Source organism: Varanus komodoensis, unplaced genomic scaffold, assembly GCF_004798865.1.
Source record: "Varanus komodoensis strain SLA01 unplaced genomic scaffold, ASM479886v1 scaffold27, whole genome shotgun sequence".
Taxonomy (NCBI): domain Eukaryota; kingdom Metazoa; phylum Chordata; class Lepidosauria; order Squamata; family Varanidae; genus Varanus; species Varanus komodoensis.
In genome coordinates this window covers 6,824,959-6,846,958 of record NW_025335701.1, presented here as the reverse complement: position 1 = coordinate 6,846,958, position 22,000 = coordinate 6,824,959, and the positions used below count along the sequence as shown (strand labels likewise).

Below are 22,000 nucleotides of genomic sequence, written 5' to 3'. Positions count from 1 at the left end.
CAACAACCAACAACAACGTGCCGCCAACCGAGTTGCAGCACAGTGAAGAAAACAGTACCAGTGAGGAAAGTTTGGGTCAGATGAAAAGAGCCATATGGTTGCATTTCTCTGCTTTGCCAGTTTTTACAGTTGCTTTCCCAAGGAGACGTTTCCCCAGGTAAAAGGTGCATGTGCTTTTGGGACAGCTGAATCTATCCTAGGATTGAACCTAATGCCTGCACAGGAAAATGAACTACTCTGTCTCACTTGTGACAACACAAGAATGAGGCACAAGTCCTCTACTTGGTCCTCTTTTTAATCAGGAGTACCCATTCCTAAGTAAGATGAGTGCCTTGTTCCTGCTTCCCTTCAGAACAGTGTGCATGGGTGAAGTTGGTTTCTCTGCTCTGATAAAGCTTAAGAGCAAACAGAGAAACCAACTGAATGGTGCAGCTGATATGCGTGTGGCTGGGCCAAAACAAGAGGCTGCAGGCAGGCACACCACTTACACTGATCACTTAAATATAGTCCTGTGCTGAATCTTTGACTTCTTACTTAAGGATCTCTTTAAATTAATTCACCATCCCTTGAGCAATTAGTCAAAACATTTTAAATTATCTTACGTGGTACCTTTTTTACATTGTATGTCAGACAGCCTCTGCTAAGCACAGGGGCAATTGTTATTTGCATGTTAACCACATGTATTTGCATTTTTAAGTGTCAAAACCTACTCTAAGACATCAGAAAGGGTGAGATATAAAATTGAACTAAATATATAAATAGGTCACAAGAGAATTTGAAGTTGCCAAACTGGGTCCTAGAAAATATGTTTGAAGAATGCTCATCTAGAGCACTTGGCAAGCATGCTGAACTGGTTTTAATGTAAAAGCCTGAAGCTAGATGTGCGAGTCAAGTCACTAAAAATGTTAAGGGAAGCCTCAGAAAGATGCACCATAGGGCAGCCAACCTACCTGGAGGTGAAGATTTGCACAGGTCAGCACCACCAACTATCCTGCCTAAATAAGTTTACACTACCCTTTACACCTGGAGGTCAGCTGAACAAATGTTCCAGCCATGACCCAATATATGGCATGTCAACACATGCCTCAGTGTTAGCCACATAATAGGCAAAAACCAAGCTAATGCTGACACAGCAGTCCATGTCTTAGTGTTCCCTCAATATCTCAGTTAGAATCTTCTAACACTTCTTCTAAACATAATATACTGCCTGGACTGGTAGAACGGTAAGTCACCATTGCTAAACCCTTTCTTCATAAAAACTAAAAGCAGTGTCTAGACTCATACAGGGATATATCCTTTATTATGTACACACTAGAAAGATGTGCCATTCTGTGGCATCTTTTGAAAAAAGGAGGATTTATAGCTGGAATCCTGTTATTAAACAAGAATGACTCTAAAGGAGAAAATAAGCGTGCACGTTAATGATCCACCATTCCCTTTTCTCAGGCTGACATAGTTGAAAATCAACAGCTAAGAAATCAGAAGGGCTCCCCTGCAAAAAAGTGAATATATCTTAACATTATACACATCCATAAAATATGCCATGAAGTAAAAGCAGTGCCTGTCTACGCAGATTTTCTAAAAGTTGCAAGTCGAAGAAGCACAGCCAACAGGCTTTTTTTTCCAATCTAGACAGGTGTTTGGCCTACTAGGCTGATCCGTTTTTTTTTCCTGCTCAGGTGTTTTTATCTGTTTTTCTAAATTACAGTTTAACTTACTACCATTTTTATCTGCTCTGACCTAAACTTATTGTGACGCTGCTTACTTATTTGTAGGTTAGATGTTTTGTGGATTTTGTTAGTAGCCTTGGGCAATTTTTAAAAGGAAACAAAGGGTTTCAAGAAAATAAATAAGGCAGGGCCAATTGTTTTCAAAGTGTGTTCTGGGAAACAAAACGTATCCAGCATATCAAGCTTCTGCTTCTCTACCATTACCGACCTTCGCTGCACCATACAGCTACATGGCTCAGAACACATCCAAAGTAGGACAAGTCACTGGACAGCCATGATGAGCATGGGTGAAGGCTTTTCCGTATAACATCCCCCACAAAGTTCTGCCACGAAGCCCCTTTTCACAGAAAAAGAACCAAATGCATCTGATCGTTTCAATCAATGCCATGAAGGCCACTCAGTACTATAAAGTATATAGTATCACAGGAATTCTATATAATGTTGGATACAGCAAAAATTGCTCCTTTTTTTGGGCAGGACAGTATAAAATCAGAGGGAGCAACTATCATCTACCTAAGATAGCATTCCTTCAAACTGGTCTCTGTTCCTTCAATGTCTACTTTTTTTTCCAAAGTTTTGTTGCATTGCCAAATGAAATCATCCTATTATCTGAACAGGATAAAAGGCATTATGGTCCGGCAAAATTATCTGAGTACAAATTCCAAGCACCAACAGATTTGAAGAAAAATGCTTGATCTAAAGAGTGACTTTCATTGTACCAAAATGCTTGATGCAAACAGTATACTTTCCTTGTTGGTTTACTTTGATCAGCAGGCCTCGCACCTTCTCTTCAGAAGCGAGTGGCATGCGGTGCCAAACCTTCTACCCTGCTACTCTCAATGTCCTGAAATGCATTCCTCTCTCACTCTTTCCCCCCATTTGCTTCCACAGGAAGCCAGTTTATGCATTGGTTGACTAGGCTAAGCAAAACTATTACTTCATTCCAAGGAAGCCAACCAAATGACTGATGAGGCAGGACACACAAACAGTAGCAGTATCCTTTGAAGAACAGGTGTGTGCGTGCACAAGAGAGGCTTTAAATCACCCTTTCCCCAATCTAGCACCTTCCAGATGATTTGGATTACAGCTCCCAACGTTCCTGACTACTACATGTGCTGGCTGAGGCTAAGGGGTACTGCAAGTCCAAAAAGTTATATAAATTTTGCATTTGATTAATTATGTATTAATTCTAGAAATAAGATCATGTAGCTCCTGCGCTGATGGTGATGATGATTCTTAGCCAAAGAGTCTCCCATCTGAAAAACAGTGAAGTCTACTGCTCTAAGGTCTTGTCCTGCACTGACTTTGTCATTGTGTATGAACCAAGAATTGTGATTTAAGACATATTTGTCAAATGTTAACAACTGTCAAATGTTAACAATTTAAAAAAAAATGTTTAGCTGACCTGTTGCAACTAGGCAATTGCATGTGGGAGTAGCTAAGCAAACGATGGATCCTCCATCTATGGCTCATTTATTCTATCATCCAAGCTGGGAATTTGCATGTCTGTCTTTTTAAACAAGCCAGAGCCATAAGCCAGCAACTCTGTTTGGGGAGCCACAAGCCAGAATCACAGGTTCAAGATACAATAAATAAGTCACCAAGGAGCAGGGGTTTGCTTCGCTCCATGATTCTCAGTTACCACATAACGAGCAGGCAGCAACTGGGGAAAACAAAGGAAATCCTAGGGGGAATCCAGAAGAAGGGATGCTCAAAACACAGAAAGCTTGAGGCTTAAATGTAGCATTAAACCCTGATATGGCACTATATGTGAACCAAACCATTATCAGGAGAGTATACATATTTGGGGACTTTCTAAATGCTTTACAACCTGATGCATTTTTGAAGCATCAACAACCCAGCACACTAAGCCATAACATAAATGATAATTCTACAAATACAGACGAAGGGAAGGTATCACAATATCGCACCACCTGCGGGACAGTGACTGGCTGCTTACCTGTAACTGAGTGGTCATAGCGGCTCTGCACTTCATGGAGTTTTGACTGGGAAACTCCCATGGCTGAGGAATTCCGGCAGGAACCCTCCTCCATTGTTGCACTGCACAGGCCTCAATGGGTTCCTGACTATTCCTTCAGTTTCCTGAGATTGTTCATTGTTTTCTGTGACAAACAGAAATTGTTTGCGCCTTAAAAACTTCAACTGAACTATTTCCAAGCCTCTGGAATAGGTACCCACCCAAATCTGGGCCCTATAAAGTACCTGTATGAAAGAGTCAGCTCTAAAAACTTCCAAGTGTTGAGGGTATGTTGTTGCCCCCTTTTGTGAAGAAAAAGTGTGTCAGAATTTTACAACTCTGAGACACCTTTTGTACCACATATTTCTGATGGGCTAACCAAGACCCTGCTTATGGAAAAACCACTCCAAGGTGTGTAAAGACTTTAACTTGCTCAATTAGCTCTTTATCCATAAACCATCTGTGGATCCTGGGATTTCTAGAGAATGCTGTAAGTTTAGTCTCAGAAAAAGTCCTCAGGAATGCTCTTAAGCCCACTTTAGTTTGAGAGAGAAGTACACCATGGTCTACATTCAAAAGGATGGAGACAGGTTTTGTAGCCAGTTTAGGGGCTAACAATATTGTCAACAAAGGGATTAAACAATATGGGAGCCAGAATACAGCTTGTTTGACTTGCTTTGTGACTATCACAGGTCCTGTAGGTTGTCTATCTTTAGAACATCCCACCTTCAGCCAGGTGTTATTATATAAATATATAATCAAAAAGAGGAGTCTTTTATCTATACTTATAGTTAATCTATCTCAAAGTCTTGTACAGGAAATTTCAGATGAATGAAATCTGCATATGACACACCACCTAGCATATTAACTGATTTATTGTGAAAATTGTATAATAAAAAGTTGGAAACAGAAACCCCACTACATAGAAATTCCTGACTGAGTACAGCTAAATGCTTGTGCTAAATGATTAGTTTACCTGCAAGACATCAAATGAATCAGGGAACCCTATGGCTAATGGGGTGAGATAAAAATCGAATAAGCAAGCAAGCAAGCAAATAAATGCTATCATAGCACCTTTGGTGTGTTGGTCCTACATGTTTGGAACTCTTTCCTCAGAATGACACATATGTACTTATCAATCCTGACTTTTCAAAAAAAGAACACTTGAAAATACATTCATTCCAGATGGGCCGAGGTGGAGTGGGAGTGGGGTCACGTCTCTCGTTCCTCGGCCACGGCCTTCTCAGGGCAAGCGGCTGCCACGCTTTTTCCTCCCGTGGCGGGGAGGGGCAGGAGCCGGCCCCACTCGGCCAGCCACGGCCCCGTCCCTCGCCTCCCCTTGCCTCAGTCTGCGGAAAGCAGCCATTACCGCCCTCCTCGTGGCCCTCTCCTGGCCAGGAGAGCTGCCCCACACCTGTCTCTCCGGCCTCCCACTCCCGTCCCCCTCCCAGAGCTGGGCGAGCGCCTGCGAGGGGAACTTCCTCTGGCTTGGAAGTGGGGTGGCGGCGAGGGGCCAGGAAGACTTCGACCGAGGCGAGTGCGCCTTCATGGCTCCCCCTCGTGCCGTGCTCTCCCTTTTGGCGAGTGGTGCAGCGTCACCTTGGGCTTCTGCTGCAGCCTGAGCGAGCGAAGCAAACATTCCCCGGAGCACCTGGTGGGACCCTGAAGCCTACCAGATTGGCGGCACAGGGGCCCTGCTCCCGGGCAAAGTGGGGATCTCAAGAAACCCTTGGGAAGAGCTGCGGGGAAGTGTTTGTCACCCGATGAGGAGCTCGCAAATGGGAGAAAATTTTGCTGAACTTTCTGTTCGCAGACTGAATTGTCCATGAACAGAAGCGTTCGTGAACTGAGGTCTTACTGTAGCGTGTTGGAATCCTTTTTAATCGCTGATACACACTCTTCCTCAGTGAGCACATGAAATGTCTATGCTTAACAAACGGTACTAAAACCACAATCCATGTCAATTTTATGTGCAGTATGTTTTCCCAAAAGCCACAAAATGTTTTAACTGACATATCTGCTTAGGGGAAAATTTAATTAACCCTATAGTATAAATAACATATTCAAACACATTCAAAGTGTTATGAACAATTTTTTTACTGGAATATCTCTAAAAATGTAAATGTACACTGCATATACTACCATGTGGTGTTTATATCTGACAAAAAATGAGTACACCTGAAAGCATGCTGTTTTGGGATATGCACTCAAAGAGAGCTGATCTTTTAATCACATAATCTTCATTTGCTGAGGTACCTGCAGCATCTTCAGCTTCACCCATTCATTAAGCTGCTTTGGGTTCCATTTCAAGTTGCTAAAATTCTAGTGCCAACAAGCCAGGCAACAATCAGTGCAGACATACATAAGTGCGGAAATACATCCATGGAAAAATATAGCACTGGAAACATTTCTGCCCCACATCACTGGATGTTCAGCCATTTGGTAAAAACACGCTTCTAATCCTGGTAAGAAATCTGGATTGGGATCCAGGATCTAGTCCCAACTTGGTCACAAAGCCTACTCTAAGCCTAACCTACCTCATAGGCTTGTTCTATGGTAAGACTGAGAGGGGGAGGGTTATGTAAACCACCCGGAATTCCTTGAAGGAAAAATGTGGGATATAAATGCAATACATGTAAATGAATGAATAAGGAAATGCAAAGCAGCCTGACAGAATTTATTTATTTATTTATTTATTAAAACATTTTTATGCCGCCCCATTCGCCGAAGCCTCGGGGCGGCTCACAATAATTATAATATAAATTAAAAATATAAATATTAAATTAAAATACCACAATACAGTATAAAATAAGCCGCCCTGGCCAGATAAAACCAATAATGTTAACAGTTAAAATGCTGCTTGAATAAAAAGGTCTTCGCCTGGCGCCAAAAAACAAATAACGACGGCGCCAGGCGGACCTCTCTGGGGAGCGCGTTCCATAACTTAGGCGCCACCGCAGAGAAAGCCCTCCTCCGAGTACCCACCCTCCTAATTTCTTTCATGGAGGGTTCCCGGAGAAGGGCCTCCCCCGCCGATCTCAAGGGGCGGCTGGGCATATATGGATGCAAGCGCTCCTTCAGGTAACCAGGACCCAAGCCGTTTAGGGCTTTATAGGTCATCACCAACACCTTGAATTGGGCCCGGACTTCAATGGGAAGCCAGTGAAGCTGACGGAGAACTGGAGTCATGTGAACACAACGCCCAGTCCCCGTCAGCAGCCTGGCAGCTCTGTTTTGAACCAGTTGAAGTATCCGGACCATCTTCAAGGGTAGCCCCACGTAGAGCGCGTTACAGAAGTCGAGACGGGAAGTCACCAATGCATGTGTCACTGTCGCGAGGCAGTCATACTCCAGATAGGGGCGCAGCTGGTGGATCAGCCGAAGCTGGAGGAAAGCGCTCCTCGCCACTGCTGTCACCTGAGCTTCTAGTGAAAGCTCCGGGTCGAGGAGCACTCCCAAGCTGCGAACCTTGTCCCTAAGAGGGAGTGCAACCCCATTCAGAACAAGGTTCAGTTCACTCTGTCCAAAGCCAGAACCACCAACCAACAGGACCTCCGTCTTGTCTGGATCGAGCTTCAGTTTATTGGCCCTCATCCAGCCCATTACCTCGGCCAGGCACTGGTTCAGTACAGCCACTGCCTCACCTGGATTGGTGGAAAACGAGAGGTAGAGCTGGGTATCATCAGCGTACTGATGGTTCCGCAGCCCACACCTCCTGATGACCTCTCCCAGCAGTTTCATGTAAATGTTGAACAGCAATGGGGACAAAATGGACCCCTGCGGCACTCCATGGCATAACTGCCATGGCGCAGAGCCATAGTCCCCCAGCGCCACCTTCTGGAACCGGCCATCGAGATAGGAGCGGAACTACTGCAAAGCAGTGCCTCCAACCCCCAATCCCGCAAGCCTGTCCAGAAGGATACCATGGTCGATGGTATCGAAAGCCGCTGAGAGGTCCAGGAGAACCAACAGGGACGCATTCCCCCTGTCTTTCTCCCTGCACAGGTCATCATACAGGGCGACCAAGGCAGATTCAGTACCGTACCCGGGTCTGAAGCCGGACTGAAATGGGTCCAGATAATCAGTTTCATCCAAGAGTGCTTGGAGTTGTCCCGCCACCACTCGCTCTAACACCTTGCCCAGAAACGGGATGTTGGCCACGGGTCTATAATTAGTGGCCATCTCTGGATCCAGTGACGCCTTCCTCAGGACCGGTCGGACTACCGCCTCCTTTAAAGGGGCAGGCACCCGACCCTCCCTCAGAGAAGCGTTAATCACTTCCAAAATCCAGGTCCCAATCCCGTGCTTGGAATTATTTATTAACCAAGATGGGCAAGGGTCCAATAGGCAAGTGGTGGGACGTACTCGTCCAAGCACCTTGTCCACATCATCGGGCCGCAATAACTGAAATTCATCCAATAATTCTGGACCAGACAGCGGCATTGGCGTCTCCCTTAAAACCTCTGTATCAATAGTGGAATCCAGCTCGTGACGAATCTGAGCGATTTTCTCCCTGAAATGCCTGGCAAAGTCGTCACAGCGGGCCTTTGAGGGTGGAACCAGGTCTTCTTTCGGACCTGGACAAACCAGGCCCTGCACCACTCGAAAAAGCTCCGCCGGACGGCATTGTGAGGAGGCAATGGAAGCGGAAAAAAATCTCTTTTTCGCCGCCCTCACCGCCACAGCATAGGCCCGATAGTGGGCTCGCAAGTGTGTTCGGTCAGATTCATCACGTGATTTCCTCCACCTACGCTCTAGCCGTCTCCCAACTTTAAGAATCCTTAAAGTCGTATTATATAACTATATCACACACATAAAATACATCTTTGAAATCAGGCTGCCAGTTGTACATGCATCTAAAATTCACCCCTTGGCACGTCATCATCATCATCGTCCACACAGCCACACGAAAGGAATCTAGGTAGGGGTCCATGCAGCCAACAAGTATTTCAGGCAGGAATCCCTCTGCCACACACACATTCACTCCCATGACAACAGACAGACAGAACTAACACATACCAGAAACACATACAAAGTACTATGCCACCCAACCTCACTTTTTCACATATAGAACATTACTAAGCCTGCCATGATACAAAACTAAACCTCCAGCAATTTTTTACAAATGGGAAAAAAAATCGCTTTGTGCTGTGATCAGAGCAAGCAAGCAATTCTATTGCCAGCAAGCTTTTCTTTTTACAAGCAACACACAACAAAAACTGCTTGCCCAAGAAACCACAAGTAGTCTAAGGGAAAAAATGCCAAAGCTATCACACCAGATTTTTAAATATACTCAGAAGAAAAAAATAACCCCCGCCCCACCCCTACATTAAAGCTGCAATCCTATAGCCACTTTCCTGGGAGCAGGGCCCATTGAAATCAACTGGACTTACTTTTAAGTAAAGATAAATGCAGTTCAGTCTTCCAAGCAAGTTTTTTCCTATGTCAACAATCCATAAAGTGCATGCTGGCCATTCACAATTTTTTAAATGGTATGTAGATGTAACATACTGATCGACAGTTTGTTAAGACCTTGGTCATTCCTCTGACTGGTTGGGAAGAGCAGAGCAGAGCAGAGCAGAGAAGAGAAGGAAAGAGAAGTTCTTCAAAGGAACAGAGTACTTCTAGCTGAGGTGCCCCCATTCCACTGCAAAGAGTGAATGCAATAAAAGACAAAAATGGAGATAGGGTGGAAGAAGAACACTGGCTTCTCATAAAAGGACATGTTTATAAGTCCACTGGCTTTTTCAAGAAATTTAGAAGGCGGAGGATGGGGGGGGGGGGGACACAATGGAATCAACTGACCCTGAAGATTAAGCTTAAAGAGACTGCATCCCGCATTGCAAAAAAAATAAAAAAATAAAAAAATAAAAAAATGCAAGGGAGGTGAGAGTTCAAAATTGCCAGGTTATGTCAAAGAGCAAAAACTAAAATTTACCTACTTTCAAAAATTCAAATTGTCTTGTTATGTATGATGCCTGACTTATTCATACATGCACAAAGGAGGAAGCAGCCACCATTCTAGCAAATGGCCCTACAAACAAGAAACATGGCGGCAGCAAGCAGCCATCCAGCCTGCACAACCACCAGCAAGGTCTCCGATTGCAACTGAAGCAACAACCCAGTCAGGAGCCCTGCTTTTCTTGGAAGTGCTGCTCACAAACTGCCCAACACTCAGCCCTCTCCTCTAGCAAGAGCAGGCCATCTTCAGTGAACCAGCTCAGGCGCTTCGGAGCATTTGCAGGGAAGGGGCAGCCGAGGTGGACAAACCCTCCCGGAAGCTTTCTTCAAGTGTGCACATGTGTAGTTCTCAAAGTGAAGCTACTGGCCAGGAGTCCCTCCCTTGTTTTGGTATGTTAGAAGGAGGATAGTAATTAATGGCTTGCAGCCTCCACGCTGCCCTCAGTCCTCGATTCCCACGGTCTCTGCTTTGTCTCCTACTTGAATGCATGGCCATCGCTTTTAAGGTTTCTAAGAGTATCAATCGGACTTCGTATAGTACTTTTGATTGTTCAAGACTTCATACACATGACCTTACACCCACTCTGTAAGGACAGGTTGGTACTATTACTCTCATACTGTAGATTAAGAGCTGAGGCAAAAAGAGAGCAGTTTGCCTCAGGCTACCATGTGATTTCACCAAACAGATGAAATCTGAGGAACTCCTGACTTATAGCTCAATTTATTTACTTGTTGCCATTTGTACCATAAAAAAAGGAATGAGAGCATCTGCTGTCAGTCTTACAAAGCAATACACATACACACACACACATTCCCACAGAGGTCTTACATTTTTCATTTAACTTTCTGACCTAATTCCAATGTAACTAACCAGTTTCATCTTACGAATGTGAGCTTGTTCCTTCACACATGACAAGGAGATTACAAGCTTCCAGCCATGGCTTGCAATGAAACCTAATGGCACCTCCCCAGAGTAGGCCACAGGGCAGCATCAGGTACAACAGAGGTGACCGTGGAGATAAGCATCACTGTGGCTTCCATGCATTCTAGGCACATTTACAAGCCTCTTAGTCATGTTACTCTGGATTGGATGGTAACTTTATGATATTTTGCAAATGCAGGGAGACTACCACAGGAATGAGGAAAATACTGGGAACAAGGCTGCCCAGGGTCACCTTGTTGAACACATCAACAAGATAACTACAGATGGCTTGCTCATACACACCAAATTTAATCCAATATCCATAGGTGATTGATTCACACATTGTTTTGTTGAGTATCACTAGCCACTGACAAATCAGTTTTCTTCTCGAGGCACCAGTGAACTGCATCCAAAGTTAAGCTCTTCATTTTTTAAACACATGTAAATCCATGATTACCTATCCTGGGATGAAAGAGAACTAGTTTAAAAAAGGAAACCTGCTTTGCCACCAGAAATGTTGATCCTCACTGAGCTCCATTTCTGCTCAGAATCATTATTTGAACATGTAAGACATTAGAAGTTGAGGTAAATTCAGGATGTTTGAACAGGATACAAAATAGTATTCCAAGATACCTAATAACCAAAATGGAAGCTTAGATTATTCACCATGATGCGCCATTCCCAGACCTGTCATGCTGCAAGGGAGTGAACAGCAAGTTGCCAGTAGTTTTGCAAATCTATTGTTTCTAACGATATTCTAAGGGAAGAAAGATGGCAACAACCATTACAATTTATTGTTATAGTATAAACATGTAATTAACAAGAGCTTATGATTTCCAGCAACTGCATAGTTGGGATTTGTTCTCAAGCAATTTTAATTCTCCTTCTCATCCCACTGGGCATTGAGCTTTTTGTCTGGTCCTGGCTTCTCCCTTTCTTAATTAGACATGTGGGAGGACATTCGCTTTCAACATGTCCATTTCCCCATACTATCTGGGGACACACTAAATATACTATATATAAGGGCAGCAGAGGCCCTTCTCCGGGAGCCCTCCGTGAAGGACATTAGGAGGATGAGTACCTGGAGGAGGGCTTTCTCTGCGGTGGCGCCCAACCTATGGAATGCACTCCTCAGAGAGGTCCGCCTGGCGCCGTCGTTTTTTGCTTTTCAGCGCCAGGCCAGGACCTTTTTATTTAAACGTCATTTTAATTGTTGATTTTATTTATTGATTTTAACAACTTTGGCCAGGATGTCTCCAACTGTATTTTATTGTACTAGTGATATTTATTTATTTGTAAGCTGCCCTGAGGTGAATGGGGAGGCATATAAGTCTGATAAATAAATAAATAAATAAATAAATAAATAAATAAATACTAGTAAAGTGCCCTATTATAAAACGTATCTTCAGTAGGAAGAAGCATCTTCTTACATGAAATCATGATGTATTAAAAGAGTACCAGTTAAATTAGGTCCACTACAGCATGCCCTACTTAGAGAAAAAGTATGCACTGTTATACTTACTAAACCAGACTTACCAGAATACAGTCACCATCTAAATCAATACCTTCCTTACAGCTTATTAACACGCACAAGATGCTACTTTTAAGTCCTAATTCTGTGAATGGGAAAATAAACCTTTGACTAGACCAGTAATTAGCATGGTCTACATCTTCCACTGGTCTAGCATGAACATTTTTTTCTCCCATATTGGTCCTGTGCAGATAGAGTGAGACTTTTAAGTCTGTGATGGGATACAAAGTGAAAAACAAGTATACTAAATAATTCATCTGCTGAATTTCTATTCTTCTAAATAGGTGCCCTGCCAGTTACAAGAGACAATTGGAAATGAAAAATGCTTGCGTTAGGCCGTTTCTTAACATGGAATTTGCCTTTTTTGCAGCAGCAAATGTTTGATCAAACATTTTAGCCATGGGTTGTTTGCCAGCATGGAGAAGGGAACAAGCACATCCATTCCTCTCTTTAACCCATCAAAACACAGGAATGCGTTTTTAAACCCAAGAGCTGGCTGTCATACAGGGGCTGGATAATTCTGACATTTTCTGTGAGCCAGTACCTTTTCTGTGAGCTGCGCACAACTCCCAGGTGCCTTTGTCAGTCACTACAGCTCAGCCCCCATCAAAAACATTTGCATCATTGCCCCCTAAGGATTTGACCCCAATCAGAAATTCCCCAGCTCCTGCCTGCTTTCTCCCAGGATTTGGCTGTTACTGCTGTACCACCTTTTTAATGTTAGCTTGCAGCGATCTTGCTCCAGTTTGCTTCAAGTTAATCCATTGGTTTTGTTGTGGCTTGGCTTGTTCCAAAACTTCCCCTGGCACCTAATGTGTTGTGTTGTAACATTGTGTTGTAAGCCACCCCGAGGCTTCGGCAAGGGGTGGCATAGAAATGTTCTAATAAATAAATAAAATAAATAAATAAAATGTATTTAAACAACGGAGACCCCTCAAGTTTTGCCTGAGTAGCTCATCTGCATGTGCAGAACTTAATATTTTAAAGAAAGATCTCAAAGAAGTCCTGCCTTTCAATTCCATATACAGAAACCTAAAGCTTCACACCAGGAAAGCAGTTCCCCATGCGTACTACAGTCATCTGTGTCTATAATGATCCCGTGTCCTTCAACCATGAGCCTCGTTATGAGATGCCATCTGTTCCACCCTCCAAAACACCCAATGGCTCTCTTCCATGGGACCATCCCTCTTTTTCCCAGTCACTTTATCTTTCACCAAGACCCTCCTTTTTCCATGACTGCAGAAGGGATGTCACCCCGGGGTTAGGATATCACTATCACCTCGATGAAGCTCTTGTCCACTCTCTCTGCTTTCCTAGGTCAGTAACCTTGGCTTCAAGAAAACCGTAGCTTGCTCCTTCAGGGATCAAGGTGTCCTCACTCACCAAGGACATATTCACGACTTCTCTCTGGTAGGCAGACAGTCTTACACAGGACACTTAGTGCAATAAACTGGGTAGCTTTCACACCCGTGTTGGCTTTCTTCCTTCACTAAAGGTTTTGCCAGAAAAACCAAGTAATTGCTAGCAGAAGGCAGGGAGGAATAGACTGTCCTGCTGCCCTGGCCTCCTTGCCCTATTCCTGCACACTTATATGAACCAAGCACAAAGGTGCTTCTGTTGCATGTGTGCTTAACCATTTCTTACCTCCCCCCCCACAACTATTTTTGTTTTCAGAAAAAACAATAAAGGGTGGGGGGGGGAGAGGTGTATAGGAAAAAAACAACAAATTGTGGCAAGTTCTTAAAGAGATGGGAATACCTGACCATCTTATTTGTCTCTTGAGAAACCTATATGCGGGTCAAGAAGCAACAGTGAGAACTGGACATGGAACCACTGATTGATTCAAAATTGAGGAAGGAGTTTGGCAAGGCTGTATACTGTCGCCCTGCCTATTTAACATATGCAGAGCACATCATGAGAAAGGCGGGCCTAGATGAATCACAAATTGGAATTAATATAGCCAGGAGAAATATCAACAACCTCAGATATGCAGATGATACCACTCTCATGGCAGAAAGTGAAGAGGAACTAAAGAGCCTCTGGATGTGGGTGAAGGAGGAGAGTGCAAAAGTTGGCTTGAAACTCAACATTAAGAAAACTAAGATCATGGCATCCGGTCCTCTCACTTCCTGGCAAATAGATGGGGAAGAAATGGAGGTAGTGACAGACTTCATTTTCCTGGGCTCCAAGATCACCGCAGATGGGGACTGCAGCCAAGAAATTAAAAGACACTTGCTCCTGGGGAGGAAAGCTATGGCAAATGTAGACAGCATACTAAAAAACAGAGACATCACCCTGCCAACAAAAGTGCGTATAGTCAAGGCTCTGCTTTTTCCAGTTGCAATGTATGGCTGTGAAAGCTGGACCATAAGGAAGGCTGAGCGCCGAAGAATTGAGGCCTTTGAATTGTGGTGCTGGAGGAGACTTCTGCGAGTCCCTTGGACCGCAAGGCGATCAAACCGGTCAGTGCTAGAGGAGATCAACCCTGACTGCTCTTTAGAAGGTCAGATACTGAAGATGAAACTCAAATACTTTGGCCACCTAATGAGACGGAAGGACTCCCTGGAGAAGAGCCTAATACTGGGAACAATAGATGGCAAAAGAAGAAGGGGACGGCAGAGGATGAGGTGGCTAGATGGAATCACTGAAGCAGTCAGCGTGAGCTTAAGAGGACTCCAGAGGATGGTGGACAGGAAGGCCTGGAGGAATGTTGTCCATGGGGTCGTGATGGGTCGGACATGACTTCGTGACCAACAACAGGAAAAAAAGAAGCCAAGGGTCATTCCAGATATTTAGCAAACAACTCCTCACTTAAACACATTCACTATAAACAAAGGTGTCTATCAACCACTTTCCCATCCAGCCCATTCAATTCTTATATTTATGCAGCCTATACTGTTTGTTATCAAAGTGATGTTATGAACTATAACTAATAGTAATCAAATAAATAAAATCACAAACATTTATAAGAATTATATTTTCTTCAAGCATTATTTGAATTGTTCATAGTAACCCTTTCATTGCTGAATAAATTCTTTAACTGGCCTTCTGTTGACATAACTAGTTAGTTTCTCCAGTGTTGCATACTCGGCTAGTTGTTCTTCCAGCCTTCAACAACTAGGCACTCTTCAGCTTTCACTTGGAGGTAATTATTACTCTTGCCACTGTTACCATGTATTTGTACAAGTCTGTCACATAGACTTTGGGATAGTCTCTGAGACAATACTCAGTAACATGCTCTTGGCATTCACTAGAAAGTCAATTTTGAGCATTTTCTGCATCTCAGCATGTATCTGCTTCCAATTTGTTTTTATTCTGTCACATGTCCATCACATATGGCAAAATGTCCCAATTATCTCTTCACATTTCCACATTTTCCATTATAATTCTTGCCCATTTTCTGTATACATTTCAGGGTGATATACCATTGGAAATAATTATTTTTCACCTTGATGCTTTGTCAATAAGGGCCCATCGCAAGCCTTTTCTAATTTTATAGGCCTGGCTAGTTTTTCCCAACTGTTGCAACCTATTAGATTAGTAGGTCTCCTTTAAAATACATGTGTATGCATGTGGCTCTATTACTGGGCTGCACTAGACTCCAATGAATAGAAAACTAGATCAGTTGAGTCCCTGGAATGGATATTTTTAATTAGGGCAGCGGATTATTGACAATGGGTAAGACCCTCTAGGAATGTGAGGGGCTGAGTCTCCATGAACCTGACTTTACAGCCTTAAACTGGTTTTTAAAAACTGAATTTAAACTAAACTCTTAATTTGGACTGAGATCTATACCTATACTTTATGTTCAAGGTTCACACTAGTCCACTGCAGAGACTTTAAGAATTATCTGGGTATCTACATATAATCAGCATCATAACAATTGACATCAAAGGTGTTGGCAACAACTCCAAAATCATTTTAAAGCAAGTTTCTTATATTCAAACCTATAAAGCATAACTGCCTTATAAATTTTGCTAGAACCATAAAAAATCTGCTGAAGTGATGGTTGTTCAACAACCAGTAATTTAAAAAATTATTTGTTATAAAAAGTTGTGAAGTGTATTAATGCAGATTACACAAGGAACAGCAACAATTCAGCTTGCATTGACTGACTTAAAAAAGCAGACAATGTAGAGAAAAAACTAGCCAGGTCTTTTGTACTGTGTTTATTTATTACTTTCCCAAAAGGAGGAAGCAACAAACCACCACTCTCTCTCCAAGGGTCTCATAGGATTGTATAAAAACGCAGTTGCAACCTATAATACTGTATTTTAAACTTGAAATGTCCAGTCAACTTTAAGATAAGGTAAGTTGTGTTGCTTTATTTGACATGTACATTTACAACATATACTTAAGTGAAGCACAGGAATGGAAGAGGAAGAGCATAGTTAAAATTATATATAATACAACATCATCCATGTCAAACCTTAGAAGTATTTTTGCAACATCTACTGGTAGTTCCTGGGTTATGGACAAGTTCCATTCCTGAGAGCATCCTATAGCTGAATTTGTATGTTAAGTCAGATCACATGAGTAAGCCTAACATTTGTCTTAGTATATGTATATATTTTACCTTTCTGTGCATACAGAACACTTAAGAAACACTTTCATATTCACTAAAACATCTTAAACACAATACAGCATTGTATTAATAATAAGAATAGAGTAATAATAAAGTAAGTACAGGCACTAAAGCGAGAATCTGCATGTATGTGTGCAAGTATACAATATTGAAAAAATTGTCATAACTTGCCTCTTACACCCGGCTTAATGTATGTTTGAGCTTCATTGTCCATGTCCATCTTTAATTTTAATGTAAGCCGAATAGAAAATAACTGGGATCTTTAAAAGTGACTTACCAGTCCCTTGTTATCTTCCAAAGTCCTCTGCTAATGGATAGCTAGGGCAATATAGGCCAGTGTCTGCTTATTACATTAAAAAAATACATTAATCCATGGGAAATTTGTCTCAATGAATTTTGTGCACAGGGGCAAAACTGGCTGAGCATTTATTGAACTTTCAGTGCCTATTCCTGATGGAGCACAAGACTCCATCAAATGTGTTGTCTAAGGTGTTGAAGAGCTTGTTGGAGAATGCAAAAACATTTGGTTTCCTGAGAGATACATCACCAAATGCATCACACAGTTCCCTAGAGACAGCTGTAACTATCTCTAGGGAAAAGTTATGAATATTTCTAGCAAATCCCTATCTCTGGAGGATAGCTGTGAACATCTCTAGGGAACCATGGAACACATTTGGTGATGCATCATCCGATGCTTCTTGGTTCCCTAGAGATGTCCACAGCTTTTCGTTAAAGATAAAGATTCTATAGAGATATTCACAGCTTTTCTCAGAGATATTCATATAGTGTTTATGGCAGTCTGAGCATTTGTAAGTACGAATTGTTCACAACCTGGATGTTCATAACTTGGGGCCTACCTGTAATAGATTTGTAGTAAGAGCCAAGATAAGAATTGCCCAGTCTTTAGTGCCAATATTGCCTTCTTGAAAGTACTTTTTAGCACACAAAACACACATCCTCCAAAAAGCTGCATTTCAATTAGTTGTCAGGCAATCATTTCAAAGCTTTCTTCCTTCCTCCTTTGATCTTTGCAAATGGCCCTGTCACACCAAAATAGGAATGCTGACCGGAACCTCAATATGTACTGTTGGTAAACAAATGCTGTATCATTTTACACCCGAAGGGAAGGGAAGAACAAACCATTTCAGAACATTAGCAGGAAAGGAACTCAGTAATGTCCTCCTCAGCACATTGCACTCACCTGGCACACACAACCCTTTTCTACTGAGTCATAAGGCACAGTGACATGCTTTCTCTTGTTTACAGCACAGTGAGATTCCTATGCTTTTAAGGAGCTCGGAGAATTAATATACATGATACACAAGAATGGGACATGATTTAGCAAGCAGAACGCTATCCAGTTTCTTTATGGCCATATTCAGTGTTTTTAGGCTTATCTGCATTTTGAAAAATCTATTATCCTTCTATTTTTGGAGACATGTAAGGCAAAGTAGAAAAATCACAAGCCAGGCCCAGGAAGAAAGAGAAGAGAGCGAGCAGCTAGGCTACTAGCTAACCAAGTGGGCCAACAAGAAATTAAAGAATCCATAAAAGTGCAGAAAAAGATGAAAAACAAAAATATTTCATACCAGCATAAGGTTTGTAGTTAATAACTTTGCGCTTAGTACTGTGTGTTTTCCATTACTAAATAAGTACATAGACAATCTACTCAGCGGGACCATGAGGAGCTTGTGGAGGCCTCATAAAGGACTAACTGGGTATACTTTCCTAGACTGCTAAACATATGATTAACTGTTAGTGGTTTTAATGATAATAGTGGATTGGTTAATCTACCACTTTAAGAAGTTGATAGAAAAGTGGATTTTCTTTTACACCAGAAAGAAAGCCAGAAAAAGTTTCTGTCTCTCAAAGGTACAGGTATTGTGCCATGAGACCATTTTGGCATTTCAGTTCCAAGAATGAGCCTTCCTGTTTCTGAGCTTCAGTCATGGCACATGGTGCTTAACTTGTACAATCAGATGTAATGGAGCTCAGGTCCCTGAGTTTTTAAAACTAAGCATTCTGTTTCCATCTGCAAACAGTCAACCCAGCAACATCCACTTGGCCTCTTTTGGAAAATGAATGTTGGTCAGAATGGAATTGCACAGAATCATAAAACAGAGTTGGAAGGGGCCAAGAAGGCCATCAGGTCCAACCCCTGCTGTTGCAGGCCATCAGTTTATACCAACCCTACTCAGATGACTCTCCAGTTTCTTTTTGAATGTCTCTAGTGTGGGAGAGTCCACGACTTCTCTAGGCAACTGGTTCCATTGTTGTATTGCTCTGCAGTGAGAATACTTTTCCTGATATCTAGCCTGAATCTGAGTTGTCAGAACTTGATTTGATTATTCAGTGCCCTACACTCTGGTGTCAGCATGCACAGACCTTGGTCATCTTCTTTTGACACCCTTTGAGGTGATATGTCCCCCCTCAGTCTTCTCTTCTAAAGGCTGAACATACCCACTTCTCTCAGTCTCTCTTCATAGAACAGTATTTCCAAAACCTGGATCGATCTATCTTTCTTTCTTTCCTTCCTTATTTATTTATATCCTGTCTTTTTCCTACAAAGGGCTCAAGGCAGCTTACATTTCCTCCTCCATCTTATTCCCACAACAACCCTGTGAGGTAGGTAGGGCTGAGAGTCTGTGACTGGCCCAAAGTCACCCAGTGGGCTCCATGGCTGAGCAGGAACTAGAACCCAGATTGTCTGAGTCCCAGTCCCATGCTCTTAACCACTATACCACACTGGCTCTCAGCTTAACCACAGCTTATTTTTGCTGCCCTCCTCTCTCATTTTTCTGCATCTTTCTTAGATCTTGGTGCCCAGAACTGGCACAGTATTCCAGATGAGATCTGACTAGTGTTGAGTATAATGGAACTAGTACCTCAGTGCTTCGGAAGTGATAATTCTGTTGATGCATCCCAAAACACCACCTGCCCTTTTTGTGGATGCACTGCATTGTTGGCTCATATTTAGCCTATTGTCCACAATTACGGGGTGTTTTTCCTTTTCAGTTCTGTTGAGTCACACATTCTCCATCTTGTATTGATGCATTTGGTTCCTTTTTTCTAGGTGGATGAAGTGGCATTTGTCCCAACTGAACCCCAATTTTGGATCCACCTAGTAGTTTTTCTATCTGGTCCACTTTTTGTTAATTTGCTTATCAGTATGTCATGGGACACTATGTTGAAAGATTTGCTAAAGAACTTAGTTCTTTTCCAGCAGGGCTCCTATGGTGTGTTTAGTAAACAATGTCTTACGCACAAACTGGAAGCCTTGGAACAACAAACCAAACACTGGATTTTACAGTAAGTGTCTCTGGGAAGATGCTATCTAGGTATCTCATGAATAACTGTTCATGACATTAACTTGGTCAGGAGCTCCTAGGATTCAGTTTCTCACTGGGGAACAAAAGGTTCACTCTATACATTGTCAATGCATTCTCTGTATTTCCTATTTGCAAGTGGATTTATATTCAACCTTTCTTCCAGACTACTAATTTAAGACAGACTACATGATTTTCCCCATTCCTTCTTTGCCATGTTATCCTCACAGTGACCATAAAAGGATTACTAACTCCAAGGTCCACAGTCGAGTTTCATGGTTAAATGGCTGAAGCGGCTTCATCTCTAACTGACCCTATCCAAATACACACCGAGGTGATATTCCCACTACTAGTACCATCATCACTAATAAAATTACAAATATTGTAATAACGGGGTACCGTGAGCACGGGCAGACTCCCTCTAAGCAGAACACGCTCCCCACACGGCCTCACCCTCTAGCCTAGCACTCCCCACCCTGGTGCCCTCCAGGTGCGCTGGACTACAACTCTCACAACCCCAGGTAGCACGGCTGGGCGGCAGGTTCTCGGAGCTGGTGCTTTTGGAGCACCGTTCTCAGCATCCCACGTGGCTGGATAGGAGTCGGTGGGAACTGGTGCCCTCCAGGTATTCTGGCCTTTAACTCCCAACATCCCCAAGTTGCCATCTAAGGCATCGGCAGGGCACCAGCTTAGGGAAGGCTGAGCGAGCGTGTGCGTCAGGGAGGGCGCAAGCAGCAAGGGCGCTGAAGACCCCAACCGCCCGGCCCGGCCCTCTCCAAGCCCGGCCCGCGCTCACCTGATGTACGGGCTGGCGGCCGCCAGGATGTTGGTCTGCACCGGGATCTCCGCGCCCTCGAGCACCAGGTGGGCGTCGCAGAAGCGGCCCTCCTCGCGGAAGGAGCTCAGCGCCCTCAGGAGCCGCGCCGGGTGCTGGGGGTCCGACACGGCGCTGCCCGCCGCCCCGCTCGACATCGCGCGTCGCCTCCGGCCCGCCGCTCGGCCCGCTCCTCTGCCGCCGCCCGGCGCGCTCGCTCCTCCTCACGCGAGTCCTTGCCGCCGCCGCCGCCGCCGCCTTCGCCCAGCCGCGCCTCGGACCTCAGCGCAGGGCCTCCCGCGAGCCGGTCGCTGTCATCTCCGCGCGCGCCCTGACGTCATCTCCGCGCGCCGCCGGGGCGGGGCCGCACTCCGACCGCGCGCCGGAGGAGGGCGCCGTGCTGTGGTCGTCCGCCCAGCCGCCTCACCGTCCGGCAGCCGCGGCGTCCTGGGAGCGGGGCAGGGAGGAGGCGCCGTAGAAAGGCAAGCTCCTCGCTTTTGTGGGAACACCCGGCGGAGTCTCTGCAAGCTCCGGCAGAAAACAGGGAGGGAGTCTCGGGCCTTTTCTCTGCCCAAACCTGCCTGGAATCGCGCCTTTGTATGCAAGCCGGCACACCTAGGCAGAGTCCTGGCGAATCCAGAACCCCCGCGTGGTTGCGCTTTGGATGTCGACGTATTGCAGAGTTTTTATTTGGTTTTTGCAGTCGTTCAGCCAAAGTGCACAATAGCGAAAAAGCTCTGAGAATGCCAAAGAGCAGAACCGCAAATACAGATACAGAAAAAAAGAGGGGAGGGAGGCATAACAAGGACACACACACACCTTATAGTGGCACAGGAACTATCAGAGATACACTGAACTGGTCTTGAGAAAGTATTTTGTGTATGCATTACACGCTCACACATCCCTACATAAGTATTTGAAGTACCTGTTTCACATCACTAATATAAATTGAAGTAGGTTGACCAAATATCCGAATGAGTGTTGAGACAAAGCCGGCTTTGGTGGTATATTCTCTCATCAGAGGCCGATGTTGTGAGGTCTTCAATCCACTGTGTGCTTGGGGAGCATGATTTGTCTTTCCATCCCCATAGCCACCTTGGGAGCTCATTTAGTCCACTTGTGGTAACCTGTGAATAGCTTCCAGGATGCAGGA

The 22,000-nt window shown here is 43.8% G+C and overlaps 1 protein-coding gene across 6 annotated transcripts in view; it reads right to left on the bottom strand.

The window, feature by feature from the left end:
• The window catches only part of GAN (gigaxonin), a 67,235-nt gene extending 46,192 nt beyond the window's left edge, over positions 1 to 21,043 (bottom strand). For 2 of the 6 annotated variants that reach the window (XR_006415099.1, XM_044433941.1), the window contains exon 1: positions 20,830 to 21,043. Coding sequence is in view for 2 of the 6 variants with exons in the window: in XM_044433941.1 (XP_044289876.1) it covers positions 20,830 to 21,005 (176 nt within the window). In the remaining 4 variants the exon portion in view is untranslated. Of the gene's footprint in view, positions 1 to 3,690; positions 4,449 to 20,829 lie in introns of those variants that run through there. The other 4 variants (XM_044433944.1, XM_044433942.1, XM_044433945.1 and 1 more) reach the window with 4 other exon arrangements.
• Between the last annotated feature and the right edge of the window lie 957 nt (positions 21,044 to 22,000).